The 15883-nt window shown below is 33.8% G+C and overlaps 1 protein-coding gene across 1 annotated transcript; it reads right to left on the minus strand.

The window, feature by feature from the left end:
* Positions 1-1115: 1115 nt before the first annotated feature.
* Alp10 (Alkaline phosphatase 10) lies at positions 1116-9917 on the minus strand. Its single transcript, XM_075304559.1, has 2 exons — positions 8646-9917; positions 1116-1592 (listed from the first exon to the last, which is right to left on the minus strand). The coding sequence occupies exons 1-2, from the start codon at positions 9852-9854 to the stop codon at positions 1257-1259; spliced, it is 1545 nt and encodes a 514-aa protein (XP_075160674.1). The 5' UTR covers positions 9855-9917; the 3' UTR covers positions 1116-1256.
* Between the last annotated feature and the right edge of the window lie 5966 nt (positions 9918-15883).

Here is a 15883-nt window from a genome sequence, read left to right on the forward strand (position 1 = left end):
GCCAAGTTTCAAGTCGATAGCTTGTTTCGTTCGGAAGTTAGCGTGATTTCAACAGACGGACGGACGGACATGCTCAGATCGACTCGGAATTTCACCACGACCCAGAATATATATACTTTATGGGGTCTTAGAGCAATATTTCGATGTGTTACAAACGGAATGACAAAGTTAATATACCCCCCATCCTATGGTGGATGGTATAAAAACTATTGTCGTGAGGCCAAATATTTCATGTACTTTAAATTCGAATTTTGCTTAGCATAAAAGACACATTTTCAAAATTTCTTTATGTTTGGGAAATCGATTCGAAAGTGAAGTTTAAAATCTTTGGTAAACTGTTTTTAGTGAGTATACAGAGTAGGTGACACAAAGTGTTATCAATTTATTGTTACCAAATTATTTTTGGTAAAAAAAAAAATTTTTGATTGATTTAAAAGACAAATGCTTTTGGTCCTCCATTGAATTTTGCTTTATATGACCACCTTGACTATTGCTCTGAGCCAGTGGGAAAATGAGTTGCACAGATCTCTCGTCGAGCCAAGCACAAAAGATGGTCGACCAAAAAGGCGCATATTTGTTTCTATATCAATAAGCCCTATTCGGAATACTAAAAGACTTTCTCGACTACCGAATATACTCGCAAGGCTTAAAGTTTTCTTATACATCACCTTCAACTACTTTCATATATTATCAACTGCTTATAGTGTTGAAACTTAAACTTTAATCAACTTGATAACAAAAGTACCATTGAACAAATAAACCTTTAGACGAATCTTAACTTTTATTTAACCTTTACATATCAATTTCAATATTTACCCAGACTGTACCGGGTAACCGCACACACAGATACACTTTAATGGTTTGTCATACATGAATTCCAACAATATACAAAGCTCATTCTCAGCATTTTTGCGATACGTGGCAAAACCACATTGACTTGTGACCAAAACCAAATGTAAATACATTGTAACACTTTACCATCACCTATGGAGGAGTTGGTAAACACGCCAATGAAACAATGGAACAAAAATCCATAGAACTACTATGTGGCTCACAAACAGGTAGTAAACAAGCAATATCCTTTATCCTTCACCTTGGTTAGGCAAACAATCCAATTCTATGTGGATGTGGAGAATTTTATTAAAAACTTAACACAGACATCATTGAACATCTTTATCATTATTTGTTTAGGATGTACTAAGTGCACCTTATTATAGTCCGGAGCATTGGGAGAGTGGTGGTGGTGTAGTCTTGTATCACAATTTATCATCGGCAAAGGGGCCCATGTTGGCTATGTGAGCCATTAAAGCAGGAATATTACTTTGCTCATAGTTACCAGTGAAATAGTGAGCATAGGGACCAGAGGCAAAGACACCAACATCATCGGCCCCATGAGTCTCAGAAGACAAGGGTATAGTGGCCATAAATTTATATTTGGGATCTTGAACATCATTCAATGAGAGATCTTTGCGACCCTTGCTGGATGAGAAGGTGTTTGAAAATCCTGGTCCATTGGCATAGGATAATACGGTATAGGGTAAACCATCATCAGCAAGACTGGGAGCTAGATTGAAAATATTGGCACCACGATTCTGTGCGCGAAAGAGAGAGAGAGAGAGAGAAAAAGAGATCGGTGATTATTCGGTTTTGATAAGTATTAAGGACAAATTTCATTAGGCTAAAGAAATTTTAATAGAAAGACAGTTTATAATCTTTGATTTAAAACTTTAATTCGTTAAATTTAGGACACGAATCTTTGAAATTAGTGCCCCTCTTTCAATGTCTCATATCTTTGAAGTTAGGCACATTTTCGTTAAAGTAAAGGAAAACATTTTTGAAATAAAGATATAATCTTTAAAGTAATTAAATTTATATAAAATTTTGACAAATGTTTATTCCTATAGAAAATTTTGTCAACATTTTATTTCTATAGAAAATTATGTCAAAATTACATTTCATTTTTTTTTCTATAAAAATTTTGCTTCTATAGAAAATTTTGTTAAAAATTTATTTCTATAGAAAATTTTGTTAAAAATTTATTTCTATAGAAAATTTTGTCAAAATTTTATTTCTGTAGGAAATTTGGATAAAATTATATTTCTATAGAAAATAAAATTTTCTATTTACATAGAAAATTTTAATTCTATAGAAAATTTTGTTAAAAATTTATTTCTATAAAAAATTTTGTCAAAAATTTATTTCTATAGACAATTTTGTCAAAATTTTAATTTTTATAGAAAATTTTGTCAAAATTTTATTTCTATAGAAAATTTTGTCAACATTTTATTTCTATAGAAAATTTTGTCAAAATTATATTTCTATAGAATATTGTGTCAAAATTTTATTATACCCTCCATCATAGGATGGGGGTATATTAACTTTGTCATTCCGTTTGTAACACATCGAAATATTGCTCTAAGACCCCATAAAGTATATATATTCTGGGTCGTGGTGAAATTCTGAGTCGATCTAAGCATGTCCGTCCGTCCGTCCGTCCGTCTGTTGAAATCACGCTAACTTCCGAACGAAACAAGCTATCGACTTGAAACTTGGCACAAGTAGTTGTTATTGATGTAGGTCGGACGGTATTGAAAATGGGCCATATCGGTCTACTTTTACGTATAGCCCCCATATAAAGGGACCCTCAGATTTGGCTTGTGGAGCCTCTAACAGAAGCATATTTCATCCGATCCGGCTGAAATTTGGTACGTGGTGTTGGTATATGGTCTCTAACAATCATGCAAAAATTGGTCCACATCGGTCCATAATTATATATAGCCCCCATATAAACCGATCCCCAGATTTGGCTTGTGGAGCCTCTAAGAGAAGCATATTTCATCCGATCCGGCTGAAATTTGGTACATGGTGTTGGTATATGGTCTCTAATAATCATGCAAAAATTGGTCCACATCGGTCCATAATTATATATAGCCCCCATATAAACCGATCCCCAGATTTGGCTTGCGGAGCCTCAAAGAGAAGCAAATTTCATCCGATCCGGCTGAAATTTGGTACATGATGTTGGTATATGGTCTCTAACAACCATGCAAAAATTGGTCCACATCGGTCCATAATTATATATAACCCCCATATAAACCGATCCCCAGATTTGGCTTGTGGACCCTCTAAGAGAAGCATATGTCATCCGATCCGGCTGAAATTTGCTACATGGTGTTGGTATATGGTCTCTAACAATCATGCAAAAAGTGGTCCACATCGGTCCATAATTATATATAGCCCCCATATAAACCGATCTCCACATTTGGCTTGCGAAGCCTCAAAGAGAAGCAAATTGCATCCGATCCGGCTGAAATTTGGTACATGGTATTGGTATATGGTCTCTAGCAACCGTGCAAAAATTGGTCCACATCGGTCCATAATTATATATAGCGCACATATAAACCGATCCCCAGATTTGGGTTGCGGAGCCTCTAAGAGAAGCAAATTTCATTCGATCCGGCTGAAATTTGGTACATGGTATTGGTATATGGTCTCTAGCAACCGTGCAAAAATTGGTCCATATCGGTCCATAATTATATATAGCCCCCATATAAAACGTTCTCCAGATTTGACCTCCGGAGCCTCTTGGAGGAGCACAATTCATCCGATCCGGTTCAAATTAGGAACGTGGTGTTAGTATATGGTCGCTAACAAACATACCAAAATTGGTCCAATCACACAAAAATTGGTCCATATCGGTTCATAATCATGTTTGCCACTGAGCCAAAAAAAAAAAAAATCGAATTAATCGAGTTACCGCAACTCAAGTAATTCGATTGTGGATGGCAGTGTTTAGAAGAAGTCTCTACGCAATCCATGATGGAGGGTACATAAGCTTCGGCCTGGCCGAACTTACGGCCGTACATACTTGTTTCTTCATTCGTTTTGTTTTGTTATTGTTGGTTTTGTTGTTGTTTTTCTTTGATTTCAGCTTAAAACTGTGTAGCATAACCAACAGAGGAAAAGAATGTTTGTCAAATTTATTTGCAGTCTATAGGGCTTTGCCCAAATAAATTTGACAAACATTCTTTTCCTCTGTTGGTTAAGCTACACTTGTAGTTTAGTCAATGTATGGTTTTAAGCTGAAATCAAAAAAAAAACAACAACAATTTTATTTCTATAGAAAAGTTTGTCGAAATTTTATTTCTATAGAAAATTTTGTCAACATTTTATTTCTATAGAAAATTTTGTCACAATTTTATTTCATTGTTGTTGTTTTTGATTTCAGCTTAAAACCATGCATTGACTAAACTACAAGCGTAGCTTAACCAACAGAGGAAAACATTGTTTGTCAAATTTATTTGGGCAAAGCCCTATATACTGCAAGATGGTTGGATAGACGCACGTTTCGGAATTACCACATTCCTCATCAGCATCCTCTACTTGCAGCAAAACTATCAACCAATTATCAGAACAAATTCAGGCAGTTCACTAAACCCAAGGGCTTTGTCCAAATAAATTTAACAAACATTATTTTCCTCTGTTTTTTAAGCTACGCTTGTAGTTTAGTCAATGCATGGTTTTAAGCTGAAATCAAAAACAACAACAATGATTAAAAAAAAAAAACAACAATAACAAAACAAAACGAATGAAAATTGTATTTCTATAGAAAAATTTGTCAACATTTTTTTTTCTATAGAAAATTTTGTCAAAATTTTATTTCTATAGACAATTTTGTCAAAATTTTATTTCTATAGAAAATTTTGCCAAAATTTTATTTCTATGGGAAATTTTGGAAAAATTGTATTTCTGTAGGAAATTTGGACAAAATTTTATTTCTATAGACAATTTTTTAAAAAAATTATTTCCATAAACAATTTTGTGAAAAATTTATTTCTGTAGAATATTTTGTCAAAATTTTATTTCTATAAACAATTTTGTCAAAATTTTATTTCTATAGAAAATTTTGTCAAAATTTAAATTCTATAGACAATTTTGTCAAAATTTTATTTCTATAGACTATTTTGTCAATTTTTTTTCTATAGGAAATTTTGTGCACATTTTTTTTCTATAGGAAATTTTGTCCAAATTTTTTTTTCTATAGGAAATTTTGTCCAAATTTTATTTCTATAGAGAATTTTGTCAAAATTGTATTTCTATAGAAAATCTTGGGCACGTTTTATTGCTATAGAAAATTTTGTTAAAATTTTATTTCTGCAGGAAATTTTGTCCAAATTTTATTTCTACAGAAAATTTTGTCAAAATTTTATTTTTATAGACAATTTTTTAAAAATTTTATTTCCATAGACAATTTTGTAAAAATTTTATTTCTGTAGAATATTTTGTCAAATTTTTATTTCTATAGACAATTTTGTCAAATATTTATTTCTATAGAAAATTTTGTCAAAATTTTATTTCTATAGAGAATTTTGTCAAAATTGTGTTTCTATGTCAAATTTTGTCAACATTTTACTTTTATAGAAAATTGTTTAAAAATGGTATTTCTATAGACAATTTTCTTCAAATTTTATTTCCATAGAAAATTTTGTCAAAATTTTATTTCTATAGAAAATTTTGCCAAAATTTTATTTCTATGGGAAATTTTGGAAAAATTGTATTTCTGTAGGAAATTTGGACAAAATTTTATTTCTATAGACAATTTTTTAAAAAATTTATTTCCATAAACAATTTTGTGAAAAATTTATTTCTGTAGAATATTTTGTCAAAATTTTATTTCTATAAACAATTTTGTCAAAATTTTATTTCTACAGAAAATTTTGTCAATTTTTTTTTTCTATAGGAAATTTTGTGCACATTTTTTTTCTATAGGAAATTTTGTCCAATTTTTTTTTCTATAGGATATTTTGTCCAAATTTTATTTCTATAGAGAATTTTGTCAAAATTGTATTTCTATAGAAAATTTTGGGCACGTTTTATTTCTATAGAAAATTTTGTTAAAATTTTATTTCTGTAGGAAATTTTGTCCAAATTTTATTTCTACAGAAAATGTTGTCAAAAATTTATTTCTATAGAATATTTTGTCAAAATTTTATTTCTATAGACAATTTTGTCAAAATTTTATTTCTATAGAAAATTTTTGTCAAAATTTTATTTCTATAGACAATTTTGTCAAAATTGTATTTCTATGTCAAATTTTGTCAAAATTTTATTTCTATAGAAAATTTTGTTAAAATTTTATTTCCACAGAAAATTTTGTCAAAATTTTATTTTTATAGAAATATTTGTTAAAACTTTACTTCAGTAGAAAATTTTGTCAAAATTTTATTTGTAGAGAAAATTTTGTCAAAATTTTATTTCTATAAAGAATTTTGTAAAAATTTTATTTCTACAAAGAATTTTGTCAAAATTTTATTTCTGTTGAGATTTTTGTCAAAATTTCATTTCTATGCAAAAATTTTGTCAACATTTTACTTTTATAGATAATTTTTTAAAAATGGTATTTCTATAGGCACCCAGCAAAAAAAGCAAAAAATGAAAATGTTCTTTTTGGATCCGGAAGTAGTGCAAAATTGACGCAGAAGCGATGAATTTAACATGGGCTTGTCATAGGACGAAAGTCCTCCATTTCAGCAGCCGTTACACTGAATTTGCATCACTTCTTTAGGTGTGATCCGAATTCAATGTTTTGGATGTCAATTAAAAAATTCTGCGATATTTTGTCAAATAAAATTTTTTTTCATTTTTTTATATTTTTTTTATTTTTTATTATTTTTAATGGATTCTAACGCTTGTCGGAAACGGTTGACCTCAAATATTTTCAAAAATTCACAATTTGTTCAGATTGGATTTAGCATTTTTTTCGACAAAATTTAAATGATTTGAACCATTTTTTGAATTCTTACTCTGTTTTTAACCTATTTGAAACAAAAAAAATTAAAATTACCCATTAAAAGTATGAAAAAACCAAGTTATAAAAATTGAATTAAAAGAACTTCCTGGGTAGTAAAAATAAAGAACATGATTGGGAGTGCATCTTCTGGAAGTGCTTTTAAAGTTGTGCCTTTGGAAGAACTTCCAATTTTTTTTTGCTGGGCATTTTGTCAAAATTTTATTTCTATAGACAATTTTTTCAAAATTTTATTTCTATTGAAAAATTTTTGAAAAATTTTACTTGTATAGAAAATTTTGCCAAATTTTTTATTTCTATAGAAATTTTACTTCAATAAGAAATTTTGTCAAAATTTTATTACTGTTGAAAATTTTTTTTCTATATAAAAGTTTTTCGAAATTTTATTTCTATAGACGATTTTTGTCAAAATTTTATTCCTATAGAAAATTTTGTCAGAACTTTATTTCTATAGAAAATTTTGTCAAAATTTTATTTCTATTGGAAATTTTGTAAAACTTTTATTTCTATAGAAAATTTTGTCAAACTTTAATTTCTATCGAAAAATTTGTGAACATTTTATTTCTATAGAAAATTTTGTTAAAATTTTATTTCCACAGAAAATTTTGTCAAACTTTTATTTTTATAGAAATATTTGTTAAAACTTTACTTCAGTAGAAAATTTTGTCAAAATTTTATTTGTAGAGAAAATTTTGTCAAAATTTTATTTCTATAAAGAATTTTGTAAAAATTTTATTTCTACAAAGAATTTTGTCAAAATTTTATTTCTGTAGAGAATTTTGTCAAAATTGTATTTTTATGTAAAATTTTGTCAACATTTTACTTTTATAGACAATTTTTTAAAAATGGTATTTCTATAGGCAATTTTGTCAAAATTTTATTTCTATAGACAATTTTTTTAAAATTTTATTTCTATTGAAAAATTTTTGAAAATTTTTACTTGTATAGAAAATTTTGCCAAATTTTTTATTTCTATAGAAATTTTACTTCAATAAAAAATTTTGTCAAATTTTTATTACTGTTGAAAATTTTATTTCTATATAAAAGTTTTTCAAAATTTTATTTCTCTAGAAAATTTTGTCAAAATTTTTACTTGTATAGAAAATTTTGCCAAATTTTTACTTGTATTGAAAAATTTTGCCAAATTTTTTAGTTCTATAGAAAATTTTATCAAAATTTTATTTATAAAGGAAATTTTGTCAAAATTCTATATCTATAGAAAATTTTGTCAGTATTTTATTTCTGTACAAAATTTTGCCAAAATTTTTATTTCTATAGAAAATTTTGTCACCATTTTATTTGTACAGAAAATTTTGTCAAAATTTTATTTCTGTAGAACATTTTTTAAAATTTTATTTCAATAGAAAATTTTGTCAAAATTTTATTTCTATAGAAAATTTTGTCAAAATCCATTTCTATAGAAAATTTTGTCAAAATGTTATTCCTATTGAAAATTTTGCCAAACCTTTAGTTCTATAGAAAATTTTGTCAAAATTTTATTTCTATAGAAAAATTTGTCGAAATTTTATTTCTATAAAAAATTTTGTCAAAATTTTATTTCTATAGAAAAATTTGTCAAAATTTTATTTCTATAGAAAATTTTGTCATCATTTTATTTGTACAGAAAATGTTGTCAAAATTTTATTTCTGTATAACTTTTTTGTCAAAATTTTATTTCTATAGAAAATTTTGTCAAAATTTTATTTTTATAGAAAATTTTGTAAAAATTTTATTCCTATAGAAAATTTTGTCAAAACTTTATTTCGATAGAAAATTTTGTCAATTTTTTTTTTTCTGTAGAATGTTTTGTCAAAATTTTTCTTTCTATCTCACTTACCGGATATCCATTAATGGTCATGGTATGTGAATGATCCGAGGTCACCACAATTAAAGTATCCTCTTCACTGGTCATATTACGAGCCAATTCCACAGCTCTGGCAAATTCTTCGGTATCCTCTAAAGATTTATGGGCACGCGAATCATGATGGGCCATATCAATGCGAGCTCCTTCGACAAACAAAAAATAGCCCTTATCGTGTTTGCTCAACATTTTGATGGCGGCCTCAGTCATAAGAGACAGCGAAGGATCTGCTTGTTCCAAACGATCTCTCTTCAAATCACCATGATAGGGACAATGGGATGCACTAAATAGACCCAAGAGATATTCGGTTTTCTCCAAATCAACCATTTCGAGACCCTTTTTGGACCATACATATTGGGCACTTTTATTTTCTGCACGCTTAGTGGCCAACCATTCTTCAATAAGATCACGTTTGTCACGACGATAACCAGCTGAGCCTTCTTCGTCATTCATGGATTTATCACGGAAATTACGACGACCTCCTCCCAGAATAACTCTCAATTCCTTGCCCACAGGCCATTCCACCAATTGACGGGCTATGTCGGTATTAGTCTCAGTATTGCATTTGTCATCCAATATGGCTCCATCGTATTCCCATTCGCGATCGGCAACATGGGCATATACTCCAGCTGGAGAAGCATGGGTAACACGGGCCGTGGTCACTAAACCAGCCCATTTGCCAGCATCTTGAGCCCATTTAGCCAAACTTTCCGTATGCGTAGACGAATCGTTAGCCTTCAGGCAATCTGATCTGGGAACTTGAGCATTTACACCTATCGTACCATAGTTGGCTTTCACTCCATTCAAATACGCAGTAGCTGTAGTGGCTGAATCTGGAGTCCTCTTATCCACTGAATATGTTCGTGAAAGACCCAAGTATGGGAATTTTTCGAAATACACCTGCTTACTACTGTCTCCCATGAAGGCCCGGGTGGCGGTGACTGTATGAACGGACATGCCATCACCCAAAAATAATATCACATTTTTGGCTCTTCTCGTATTCAGCTCATTGAGGGTTTGCAGTTTATGGGCCAAAATATTTTGGGCCTTGTCTTTCCAAAATTCTGTGGTTTGCTCCTCTTCGAGAGCTTTAATTTTGTGTTGTCTTGGAAAATTCGGATGTTCATGCTCTTTTATCGCTGTGGCAAATGCCACTAGGGCTAAAAATGAAAAATATATTTTCATTTCTTGTGCTTTTTTGGTCTAGCGCTAGCTAGCTCTCTTAAAAACTATACAAAAAATACTAATTCGAGATTTTCCAAGGCACCGAAATTTATACCATTCTGCGGGTGTTGGAAGAATGTCTTATCTTTTCAAGGGGCTTTTTGTTAAGTTGATGACCATATCTACTGCTAATCATTCTTGAAAATTTTAAAGTGACTGCTGAAAATTTTCAAAACTGAAGGCGTAGTTTGTGTGACATTGTTTGCTTGAGTAGTTTTCGTTTAAGGGTGATCCATCCCCCCTCTCCAACACTGGACAATGTTTTTGTGACAAAAAATCGATTTATTTCAAATTATCAGAAACGTGTTGTAGAGAGGGGCATTCCCCATGCCATATTAGTTTCATCGTCATCACTATAGGGCTTTGGTTAAAATATTTAAGCAATAACAAGTATATACGACCGTAAGTTCGGCCAGGCCGAATCTTATGTACCCTCCACCATGGATTGCGTAGAAACTTCTACGAAAGACTGTCATCCACAATCGAATTAATTGGGTTGCGGTATCTTAAAACTTCTTAACATCGTTTTCTAAATTGTTAGTTAGACCATAGGTAAGTCTACAAATAATTACGAATTGATATGGACTTTTGCACGGTACGTATAGAGCCAGAATTGAAATATGGGGGTCGCTTATATGGGGGCTATATACAATTATGAACTTGATATGGACCAATTTTTGTGTGATTGGGAATCGATTTATCAGAGGGCTATATATAACTATAGACCGATATGGACCTAGTTAGGCATGGTTGTTCACGGCTATATACTAGCACAATGTACAAAATTTCAACTGACTCGGATGAAATTTGCTCCTCCAAGTGGCTCCAAAACCAAATCTCGGGATCGGTTTATATGGGGGCTATATATGATTATGGACTGATATGGACCACTTTTGGCATGGCTGTTAAATATCATATACTACCACCACGTACCAAATTTCAACCAGATCGGATGAATTTTGCTTCTCCAAAAGGCACCGGAGGTCAAATCTGGTGATCGGTTTATACATGGTTTTTGCATGATTGTTCAATATCATATACTACCACCACGTTTCAACCAGATCGGATGAATTTTGCTTCTCCAAAAGGCACCGGAGGTCAAATCTGGGGATCGGTTTATATGGGGGCTATATATAATTATAGACTGATATGAACCAATTCCTGCATGGTTGTTGGATACCATATACTAACACCACGTACCAAATTTCAACTGAATCAGATGAATTTTGGTCTTCCAAGAGGCTCCAGAGGTCAAATCTGGGGATCGGTTTATATAGGGGCTATATATATTTATGGACCGATTTCGACCAATTTTTGCATTGGTGTTTGAAGCCATACAATGTTTGTGTGATTGGGAATCGATTTATCAGAGGGCTATATATAACTATAGACCGATATGGACCTAGTTAGGCATGGTTGTTCACGGCTATATACTAGCACAATGTACAAAATTTCAACTGACTCGGATGAAATTTGCTCCTCCAAGTGGCTCCAAAACCAAATCTCGGGATCGGTTTATATGGGGGCTATATATGATTATGGACTGATATGGACCACTTTTGGCATGGCTGTTAAATATCATATACTACCACCACGTACCAAATTTCAACCAGATCGGATGAATTTTGCTTCTCCAAAAGGCACCGGAGGTCAAATCTGGTGATCGGTTTATACATGGTTTTTGCATGATTGTTCAATATCATATACTACCACCACGTTTCAACCAGATCGGATGAATTTTGCTTCTCCAAAAGGCACCGGAGGTCAAATCTGGGGATCGGTTTATATGGGGGCTATATATAATTATAGACTGATATGAACCAATTCCTGCATGGTTGTTGGATACCATATACTAACACCACGTACCAAATTTCAACTGAATCAGATGGATTTTGGTCTTCCAAGAGGCTCCGGAGGTCAAATCTGGTGATCTGGTTTATATGGGGGCTATATATACTTATGGACCATGTGGACCAATTTTTGCATAGTTGTTAGAGACCATATACCAACACCATGTACCAAATTTCAGCCGATTGGGATGATGTGGACCAATTTTTGCATGGTTATAAGAGATCATATGCTGACACCATGTACCAAATTTCAACCGAATTGGATGAAATTTGCTTCTCTTAGAGGCTCCGCAAACCAAATCTGGGGATCGTTTTATGTGGGGGCTGTATATAATTATGGACCGATGTGGAGCAATTTTTGCATGGTTGCTTCTCTTAGAGGCTCCGCAAGCCAAATCGTTGGATCGGTTTATATGGGGGCTATATATAGTTATGGACCGATGTCGACACATTTTTGATGGTTGTTAGAGACCATATACTAACACCATGTACAAAATTTCAGCCAGATCGGATGAAATTTGCTTCTCTTAGAGGATCGGCAAGCCAAATTTGGGGTCAGTTTATATGGGGGCTATACGTAAAAGTGGACCGATATGGCCCATTTGCAATACCATCCGACCTACATCAATAACAACTACTTGTGCCAAGTTTTAAGTCGATAACTTGTTTCGTTCGGAAGTTGGCGTGATTTCAACAGACGGACGGACGGACATGCTCAGATCGACTCGGAATTTCACCACGACCCAGAATATATATACTTTATGGGGTCTTAGAGCAATATTTCGATGTCTTACAAACTGAATGACAAAGTTAATATACCCCCATCCTATGGTGGAGGGTATAAAATTGAAGTTCTTATGGTGAAAAAAAGAGTATCCTAATTAGGATAATAGGGCTCCTCCTAAAGTTAAAAAAGTACTTTCCAAAATCGTAAACGGACGGTAACGAAATGAAACAAAAACGTTTACGAAACGGAATCAAAACGGAATGGTCATGATTTCGTCCTCGGCAGATCACGATTTCATGAAAGGCTGTCGTTGTTCTTTAGCCATGAAAATCCTTAAAACGTTTGATAGACTTTCTTATGGCAACTCCGTTGGATGTGCAATGTGCTAAAGAGACTGTTAACGCGTATGGAGCAGACAATCCGGTTCGAGTCACGATAGAGGATTTTTTTAAATAAATTCTTAGCCATTACGTTTGCAGATCATGAACGCTGCTTGTTGTTGTTTTAGGGCTTCAACTCATGGCCCTTTATATGGCAGACGGGCATACATTGCACCATGGCAACGCGATGGCTCTGGATTTACTGCATTGTCGTTGTTTAAGCTGAAAAGGTTAGCTTACCATGTCTGATGTTATTGATCTTATACACATTGAGAATTCGGATTCTTTGACCATTTCATAGATCATGAGTGATATTCAGAAGGTTTATTATTGTAACACTCCCCCCATTATTATACATCGAATTTGACTGCTGTTTTTTTGACACAAATGTACCTTGAACTCCAGCTACGATTCTCAAGGACCTTGTGACTGTGATCCTCTTTTTGGGATTATCTTGTTGGTGTACTTTCATTATGAGTGATATTCAGAAGATTTATTATCGTAACACTCCCCCCATTATTATACATCGAATTTGACTGCTGTTTTTTTGACACAAATGTACCTTGAACTCCAGCTACGATTCCCAAGGACCTTGTGACTGTGATCCTCTTTTTGGGATTATCTTGTTGGTGTACTTTCATTCTCTAACCGACCGCCAGATCGTTTTATCTCCAGTACCCATATCTTTAACTCAGACCTGAAAGACGACTATATGGACCTTGCGTTCCCATAGTTCAATATTCTATCATGGATTCTTTATTCGTCTTCTTTCGTTGTATTACGGTTTGTGACTGTACCGTATGATATGTCCAGATATCTTATATTTAGGACTTTATCTGCAGGAAGAGTTCGGTCCAATCGTCTCCATCAGCTTCGGTCCTTCTGTGTAACAGATCTTCCTATTTAAAAATGCTGATAATCCTGCAAATTGTTTGCCACAAGTGGGAAAATTTTTAAGGTCTCTGTTTAAATCCTCTATCTAATAAGCGATTCTGAAAAGCTTCAGAATCCGTGGCTCTAAATCCAGGATCTTTGCATTGCACGGTAGGCATATTTCATCATTTTACTTTCCTGTAGCATTTTTGCAATACCCTGTTCTCTACACCAAGAGCAGTTTATTCGCTTGGGTCTGTCGTTGTAATGTCAATGTCCAAATTTTCGATCCATTTTGAAGTATGCTGTTTGGAGTCTCCATAATTACTCTTCTTCCACTTGGGATTGGAGGGCCGCTCCCAATTAGAAGGAGAATCTTATGGCGATTACAAATAGCATGCTCCTGTATGGATGCGATGTTTGGGCACCGACGTTAAAATGACAGACCCGAGTGAATAAACTGCTCTCCGTGCGAAGAACATCAGCTGTGAGGGTCACATTAGCGCACCGCACAGTATCTGGAGAAGCCGTACTAAAGATAGCGAGAATAGACCTTTAGGCAACTGAACGGAGAAAGAAGGAGTGTCATGGAACACATGCTCCTGTATGGATCCGAGGGTACAATGACATACCCGATTAAAAAAAAATGATTTCCGGGCAGAGAATATCAGCCCTCAGGACCACGTCTGCGCACCGCACAGCATCGGAAGAAGCCGAATAGTCTCAGTAAACCTTCAGACAAGTGAGCGGAGAAAGACTTTAGCCAACGAACAGGACGCGACACATCCGACAGGGAACATCCAACTGGTCACTGCTATTTCCGGATATATTTGTACCATATTCAACAATGCTGGAAATCCAGTAAATTGTTTGTCGCAAATGGGGAAGGGTTTAAAACAAAAGCCTCTATTTAATAAGTGTAAGCTTCAGAATCCCTGGCTCAAAACCATGATCTTTACTTTGCAAGATAGGTTAGGTTAGGTTAGGTTAGGTGGCAGCCCGATGTATCAGGCTCACTTAGACTATTCAGTCCATTGTGATACCACATTGGTGAACTTCTCTCTTATCACTGAGTGCTGCCCGATTCCATGTAAAGCTCAATGACAAGGGACCTCCTTTTTATAGCCGAGTCCGAACGGCGTTCCACATTGCAGTGAAACCACTTAGAGAAGTTTTGAAACCCTCAGAAATGTCACCAGCATTACGGAGGTGGGATAATCCACCGCTGAAAAACTTTTTGGTGTTCGATCGAAGCAGGAATCGAACCCACGACCTTGTGTATGCAAGGCGGGCATGCTAACCATTGCACCACGGTGGCTCCCTACTTTGCAAGATAGGCATATTGGATCATTTTACTACTCTGTACCATCTTTGCAATATCTTGTTCTCTGCACAGAAAGCCAGTTCTCTACAACGATAGACACGAGCGAATAAATTACACTCTATGCGGAGAACATCAGCCCTGAGGGTCACATCACCGCAAAGTCGTATAACTGATGTCGGGAATAGTCTCAATAAACTTTGAGACAACTGTGTGTAGATAGACTTTTTTTGCCAACCAATAGAGCGCGACACATCCAACAGGGAACATCCAACGAAAGGCAATGGAAAAATGTCAAGAGAGCCGGAGAAACGAGAGACTAGGGAGGTGGACACATCCGCTTATAACAGAACTAATTGATGCCATCTGACCAAGGAAATTTCTGGATATATTTGTACTATATATAACAATGGTGGAAATCGAGCAAATTTAAGACAAAAGTCTCTATCTTATCATTGAAAGCTTCAGAATCCCTGATCTTTGCTTTACAAGATATGCACATTGGATCTTTTTACTACTCTGTAGCATCTTTGCAATATCCTGTTCTCTATACCGAAAGCCTGTTTTCTACAATGACAGACCCGAACGAATAAACAGCTCTCCATGCAGAGAATAGCAGTCCTGAGGGTCATATCAGCGCACCGCACAGTATCAGGGGAGGCCGTACCAATGATAGCGGAAATAGTCCCAATGGACCTTCAGATAACTGAGTGGAGAAAGACTTTTTGTTGCCAACCAGTTGTGGAGAGACATTGGAAATATGGCAAAAACGAGAGATAAGGAAGGTGGACACACTTATAACAGATATTCAAAGCATGGCCAAGTAAACTACTTCGTAA

Source organism: Haematobia irritans, chromosome 4, assembly GCF_050003625.1.
Source record: "Haematobia irritans isolate KBUSLIRL chromosome 4, ASM5000362v1, whole genome shotgun sequence".
NCBI classification, from domain to species: Eukaryota; Metazoa; Arthropoda; class Insecta; order Diptera; family Muscidae; genus Haematobia; species Haematobia irritans.

Excerpts from the sequence above, each read along its gene's own strand:
- Alp10 (XM_075304559.1), bottom strand. The coding sequence starts at position 9,854 with ATGAAAATATATTTTTCATTTTTAGCCCTAGTGGCATTTGCCACAGCG. Across the intron at positions 1,593-8,645 it reads TGACCATTAATGGATATCCG|AATCGTGGTGCCAATATTTT; the intron begins GTAAGTGAGATA and ends TTTCGCGCACAG.